Below are 7,337 nucleotides of genomic sequence, written 5' to 3'. Positions count from 1 at the left end.
AATTTCAGATAAACAACGATTAATTTTTAGTATAAATATGCACACTTACATATGTCAAGGCTCTGCCTCTCTGGGCCTCAGTTTCCTTATCTGTAAAATAGAGGCATGGATAAGATGATCTAAGGCTTCTTTTTCCTTTGACATTCATGAGTAAAATCAGAGTCCAAATCGAAAGGAACATTCTTATGTCATTTTCCCATTTTCCCAGGTGTGTCCAGGAGTCTCGGGCCAGCTGGCCAGAAGGCAGCACTTCGCGATAGGTAGCCCCTTTAGTGTGGTAGAAATAACACTGGTGACACTGAACAGAAGGGGCTAGCTCCCCCTTCCGGTTACCTGCCATCATGAAATAGCTTGATAGTTGCAGGGAATCCTTAGTGTCAGGTCAATTTTGAAATTATATGGATTCCAAGTTTACTTGAAACCCATCTTTCCCCACATTAGCGACACATTAGAATTCAAGAATGCCCGTCGTAACTTTTGGTTGCTTCTCTACCTGGAAACTAACAGGCTCCAGGAAGGAACTCGATAAATGTTTATTTAATAAACGAGGGAATGGTAGCTAACCAGGTACACTTAGGTTCACGCATCCTTTCATGTGAGTCTATGGCACTGGATTAAAAGAATCTCGGTATTGTTCACCATTTTCTAAATATAAGGTTTAAATAATTTGCATGTATAGATTACTAAGAGATTTTTGCTCCAGTAGGAGATTCTGGATACTTTAATTGAAATTCATCATGCTAATACAGATGTTAGACCAGATAAATATTATATTTAGAGGATGTGTATTGAAGCCATCTTAGTCTCGTTTTCCCCTTATTCTCTTGGCCATCATTGCAGTGCACCGTAACTATAAAACAAGTACATAACCTAAATGCACACAGAAGGCAGAATATGATCATATCAAAGGAAAGGCATCTGTGGATTACCTTCGCTGTGCCAGGCGCTATGCATGAACGGAATTATCATTAAAATCGTCACAGCAATTCAATGAGGAGGTAAATTTTCATTTATCTACTGTTTTGCTTGGGAGAGATTTTTTCATGCCTTTAGGTCACACAAATGGTAGCAGACTTGAATTTCAGACCTAGGTTGATAAAATTTCTAACCCCATACTATCTTCATTGTCTGGAAGTAAAAGCAACGTTAGACAAAAGGGCATCTCTATCAAATGGAACTGGTTAAAGGCGTGGAAGAAACCCCAGGAAATACAGACATCAAGTGGAAGACAGAGGATCATGGTTTTTTAACAGAACCAAACAAAAGGTCACGTTTGCTTGTCCATCCCAGCAATGAGATCCTTTTGTCAATTGTCAGACACATCGCCTCTACTTTCTAACTTCATTTGTTTTATTTGGTTTGTTGAGGGGAGTACAGCGAGGGTAGCCTCGTCAGGGAGTCAGAGGATTCCAGCATCCGCAGGGCCACTTGGTACCTGTATCATCCTGGACTAGTCATTTAGCTTCCGAGTCTTGTTTTCTCCATTTCTAAAATATCAACTTGGGCTTCCCTGGTGGCGCAGTGGTTAAGAATCCGCCTGCCAATGCAGGAGACACGGATTCAAGCTCTGGTCCGGGAAAATCCCACGTGCCATGGAGCAGCTAAGCCCGTGCGCCACAACTGCTGAAGCCCGCACACCTGGAGCCCGTGCTCTGCAACAAGAGTAGCCACCACAATGGGAAGCCTGTGTACCGCAATGAAGAGTGGTGCTTGCTACAACTAGAGAAAACCCGTGCAGCAATGAAGACCCAACGCAGCCAAAAATCCATAAATTAAGAAATTAATTAAGAAAAAAGAAATATTGACTCTCCCAATCCAATGCTCTCCCAAAAGCATTTTTACATGCAGGGGACCCACGTGAAATATACATGTGAATGTTAATTTCATAGCACTGTACAAAAATCATAATGACCACCTCAACTAAAGGCTACTAGGATGAATATCTGTTTTTCTAAGACCAGCAAATATAAGAGAAAAAAGGACTTAGGATGCATGACAGAGTCTAGAGATCATTTGGATTCTAGTTCAATCTGGCTGCTGTGGTGACTATAATGATTTTGGATATACTTGATGACTGTCCTTTCTACTCCACAGGGGAATAAATCATTTTATGAGTCTTGATTGCGTTTAATACCTCGACAATAAAAATGAGAACTTTCACATGAAGCGTTGATTTACTTGTGACTAGAGCTGTAGCAATTCGGACCAAGTTACTGAATTTGATAGCAGAAGAAATATAAGCATCCAGCAGTGGGTTGTTTCAAGTGAAAACAACTGTGCTGCTTCCAGAAACATTTGGCAAGCGATTTGTGTGGGGATAAAATAATAGCAAAGGTAAAAATGAGCAAATGACAAGCCAGTTATCAGTGGACGCCCTGTGGAGTCACGAAAACTGAAAGAGAGATTTCCAGCTGTGATTTCAGGGTCATAATTCCTTCTTGTGACTGCATGCAAATTAAGGAAGAGTTGGCTAGACGTGACCCTATACAGGAATTTATGAGTCAGCATCAATAAATAAAAATGCTGACTAGGAGACTAATTGCTTCTATTTCCTGTCTAACTGCCTATTCTTAAAGTTATGTCAGAATCATAAATAATGAAATCTGAACACACACACAGTATGCATGCATGCCCATGAGCTGGATTGGAAGTTCAAAATAAAGCCAGCATTCCACATGAAGATTTTTTAAGATAAGTTATCAGATATCGCCCATTCCATGGACCTTTATCTATTAAAGGAGATATCATAATCTCCCTCCTGTCAGCAGAGAAAAATCAAAGAATTATTTTTAGCTGAAATCTCAGGTACTAGAATATTTTCAGCTTCCAGAGATTGCCAGGACGTTGTAAGGTACATTTGGAAATTTTTGTCTTTGGGGAATAGAGGATTGTTTGGGGCCAGAAACAAATGTGTCTCCTCATGAATTTCAAACATTTTGCAGTTTGCTTCCCCTAAAATACAGATGCGATAAAGGCCTTTCCCTTTGAAATATGAGAAACAAACTTTGGCAAAAAGATTTTTTTTTAAGGAATATTAGAAATGAAGTGAAACTTACATTGTGTCTTAGCCATTATTACGGTACTCACTACTGTCACAGTCATGATGACTGTCTCTTCTAAAACATTACCAGGACCCTACCTAGTATTTAATTGTGAACTTATTAATCTATTGGGGGTGACTTTATTTGCAGCTACAATTTGCTACATCTTTTTTTTTTTTTCAGCAACTGACCCCTTTGTTCTGGTATCGTGAGACTATTTTACCTCTACCACACCAAATTCTCCACCCTCCTCCCCCTCCATGACTAAATTATAATTTCCTTGAGAGCAGGGTTATGTCTGTCTTGCTCATGGCTATGTCCTCCATCCCTTATGCATAGAAGGTGCTCAATGTGCATTTGTGAAGTGAATGACTGAATTGAAGCAGGAGCCTCTTTTTTTTTTTTAATTGAAGCATAGTTGATTTACAATGTTGTGTTAGTTTCTGGTGTACAGCAAAGTGATCCAGTAAAAAATAAATATATATTAGTTTTCATATTCTTTTCCATTATGGTTTATCACAGGATATTGAATATAGTTCCCTGTGCTATACAGTAGGACTTTGTTGTTTATCTATTTTATATGTAGTAGTTTGTATCTGCTAGTCCCAAGCTCCTAATTTATCCCTCCCCCGCCACTTCTCCTTTGGTAACCATAAGTTTTTCTCTATGTTTGAGAGTCTGTTTCTGTTTTGTAAGTAAGTTCATTTGTGTCATATTTTAGATTCCACATATAAGTGATATCATATGGTATTTGTCTTTCTCTTTCTGACTTACTTCACTTAGTATGATAATCTCTAGTTCCATCCATGTTGCTGCAAATGGCATTATTTCATTCTTTTTTATGCCTGAGTAGTATTCCATTGTGTGTGTGTGTATGTGTGTGTGTGTGTATCACATCTTCTTTATCCATTCCTCTGTGGATGGACATTTAGGTTGTTTCCATGTCTTGGCTATTGTAATAGTGCTGCTATGAACATAGGGGTGCATGTATCTTTTGAATTATAGTTTTGTCTGGATATATTTCCAAGAATGGGATTGCTGGATCATATGGCAATTTGAATTTTAGTTTCTTGAGGAACCTCCATACTGTTTTCCATAGTGGCTGCACCAATTTACACTCCCACCAACAGTGTAGGAGGGTTCCCTCTTCCAGTTGGAGAAATTTTTATTCCAGTTTTTCACTGAGTTACTAAGGTGAACGTGAAGTCCTCATGACTGAGAAATCAATTTACCAATATACCTTTTTATTTGTACCTAAAAGGAAACTATAACTTTAGCTCACCAGAACTAAAGATAAATACTTTGCAGTTTTTTTGAAATGTTTTAATAATATTTGGCATCATGATGATAATTTTGATAAATTAAAACATTAAATTCTAAAGCAAACTGATGACTTGATTCTATATGTGATCCATAAACTAGACAGCTCACTAAACATCAAAAATAATATAACACATAGTTTACATATTTTAGGCTTATAATGTCAACATGATAGAAGACCAGTTTCAAAAAGTAGTGGGAAAATAATCCGAAACAGTTTGGGTCACAGAGAAAGGAATTTGATATAAATAGAATTTGGTAGATATTTCTTTCTAGTATTATTAATAGGAGATTTTATGTGAATTGCAGTTGCAAATTAGAAAAGTGTCATTCTTTTGGAGTGCAATGGTTCAGACAGCCTGGAGTGTCATGTGTCCAGACACTGTCACCGAGTTGGCGAAGGGTAATTGACAAGCATCAGCCCATATGATGGATGAAGAGCTGTACCACGCATCGAAAGTGTTCACCTTTTTTAAAAAAAAGCCCAGAGGAGACCAATTTCAGCTTCAGTAACATGCTAGCTCAAGGAGAATAAAATATTTTTAATGGTAATATAAGAATACGTGTTTCACTTTAGCAGATGAAATATTCTTTGCTCAAGGACAAAAGTCAAATCTTAAGGTTTGTTCTCCAGAAATGAAGAAAACTCTCAAGTGTAGATCAATGCTCTACTCTTGTAAATCAAGTAGCTGAGCTTTGCAACTGACACAAGGTAAAGAGAAGAAGAAAAAGTGGCAACCAAAATTTTTCTGAGGTTTTAGGAATGCCCGCCTATAAGAAGATAACAACATTCTCTGACAATGGGGAAGATGACAGCAGGGAAGAGAAGGAGTCTTGCCCCTGATATTCTAAAATTTAAAAGATACAAAACATCCTCATAGAGATGTTTTAGCATAACACAAATCACAGAATTGGAAGAAGGACCAGTATTGGTATTGAATCATATAAAAAAGGTTAGGAAATAAATGATGAAAGTACAGCTCCATAATAGCTAAATTCAAAAATGCCATGGGTAACCCTGGATCCTGAACCAGGAAAAATAAAAAAGGTATACGCTGTAATGGACCTTATTGGTGAAATCTTGGATACGGGCTGTGGATTAGATAATAGTGTATCAATGTTAAATGCTTGATTTTCATCATAGTACTGTGGTTATGGAAGAGATTGTCCTCATTTTTAAGAACACACACTGACAGATTTAGGGAAAGGGGGCATAATATCTGTAACTTACTCTTAAAAAATGGTTCAGAAAAAAAAATGTGTGAGTGTGTGTGTGTGTGTGTGTGTGTGTGTGTGTGTGTACATAGAGACTGAGAGGGGGAAAGAGAGGGGGAAGAGTAAGAGAGAGAGGGACCCAGTGAGCAAATGATTAAACAAATGGGGGTAAAATGTTAACAAGTGGTAAATCTGGATAAAGGTAAACTGAATATAGGAATTCTTCTTACTGTATTCTTTCAAAATAAGAATTACAAAATAAAAAAAGAGAGGTCAAAAAAATTCCCATATAATTAGAAACAAAATAACATTTATCACACTTGGATTATTAAATAACATGGGTTAAAAAAGGAAGTCATAAAGGAAACCTAAGAAATACATAGAACTGAATATAAATAAAACTACATGGAAGAATACATTGGGAAGGGGAAAGCAGTCCCGAGGAAGAAATGTATAGCTCTTTAAAATAAATGTATCAGAAAATAAGCAAACTTATCACCAAACCAGCAACAAGTTTACCAATTTTTTTCCTTCTGGTTCTCCAACCACTTGGCTCTAGATGCAAGGGCAGTCATGCAAGTTCCCCTACCTTCTGGTTGAGGATAGAAAAAGGGAGCCCCAGTAAGGCAGAAGGTGCCAGGGAGTCACAAAGAGGAAGAAGCCCAGGAAAGCAACAGCCATAAAGCTGTTGACAAATCCTAGGCTCACCTTCGAGCTGCACATGTGTGGATCTGATCCTAATCAGCACATTAAAGACTTTGAGAACTGAACCAACAGATTGCTGCCCAGGTTCTACACTGGCCAGTGCCTGAAAATACTTGAGACACATCCAAATAGCATGCAAATATACCAAGCAAGAGCCCACAGAATGTGTGCTAAAACCTGTGACCAGAACTTAACCTAGCTGATGGTCTGCTAAAATTTAAAGAAAAAGAAATCAATATTTTTCCATAGGATTTCACATGGCCCAGAGTCTTGTAATGTAATATTGAAAATACCTAAGGCTCAATCCAAAATTACTCCATATGAAAAGACCCAGGAAATCTCAACTCACTTCCGAAAAGACAATCAACAGAAAGTAACGGTGAGATGACAAAGATGTTGGAATTAAATAACAAAACTTAGAGGCAGCTTTTATTAAAATTCTCCAACAAGCAATTATGAACACTCTTAAAACAAATCAAAAAATAGAAAGTCTCAGAAAAGAAAGAGAAAACTAAAAGAAAAAGAAAATGGAAATTTTAGAAGTAAAATAAACAACTGAAATGAAAAATCTCACTGGGCTGAATAGCAGATTGGAGATGACAAAAGGACAAATCAGTTAACTTGATGATAGATAACAGAAATTATTCAATCTGAACAAGAGGGAAACAAATATTTTTAAAAATGAAAAATATTATAATCCTAAGAGAAATTTTTTAAAAATCCAATGTCTATGTCATTGGCGTCTCAGAAGAATAGGAGAAAGAATGTGAAGAAATAATGGCTGAAAATTTCCCCAAATTAGAGAAATATATAAACTTACAGATTCAAGAAGCTCAATAAATCCCAAATAGGATAATCTTAATAAAATGCATTCCCAGAAATATAACTAAAATGCTGAAAACTAAAAACAAGGAAAAAATCTTGAAAGTAACCAGAGAAAAATAATTCTGGTAAACCTATACAGTAAACCTTTTTGTTTTGAAATAATATTATATATACAGAAGTTATCAAAAATATACAGTGTTCCTCTAAACCCTTCACCCAGCTCCCTCTAAT

The 7,337-nt window shown here is 36.9% G+C and overlaps 1 protein-coding gene and 1 long non-coding RNA gene across 7 annotated transcripts in view; both read right to left on the bottom strand.

Moving 5' to 3' along the window:
• Nucleotides 1–7,337, bottom strand: part of LOC309610605 — a 716,737-nt gene that overhangs the window by 131,201 nt on the left and 578,199 nt on the right. The window lies entirely within an intron of this gene.
• LOC309610569 (uncharacterized protein) overlaps nucleotides 1–7,337 on the bottom strand; it is a 29,089-nt gene that overhangs the window by 15,405 nt on the left and 6,347 nt on the right. For 5 of the 6 annotated variants that reach the window (XR_014234021.1, XR_014234022.1, XM_082353628.1 and 2 more), the window contains one exon: nucleotides 50–90. Coding sequence is in view for 3 of the 6 variants with exons in the window: in XM_082353628.1 (XP_082209754.1) it covers nucleotides 50–90 (41 nt within the window). In the remaining 3 variants the exon portion in view is untranslated. Of the gene's footprint in view, nucleotides 1–45; nucleotides 91–7,337 lie in introns of all 6 variants that reach the window. The other variant, XM_082353630.1, reaches the window with a different exon arrangement.

Source organism: Balaenoptera borealis (genome assembly GCF_965194805.1).
Source record: "Balaenoptera borealis genome assembly, chromosome: 14".
Lineage (NCBI taxonomy): Eukaryota > Metazoa > Chordata > Mammalia > Artiodactyla > Balaenopteridae > Balaenoptera > Balaenoptera borealis.
This window is presented reverse-complemented; position numbering and strand designations above follow the sequence as displayed.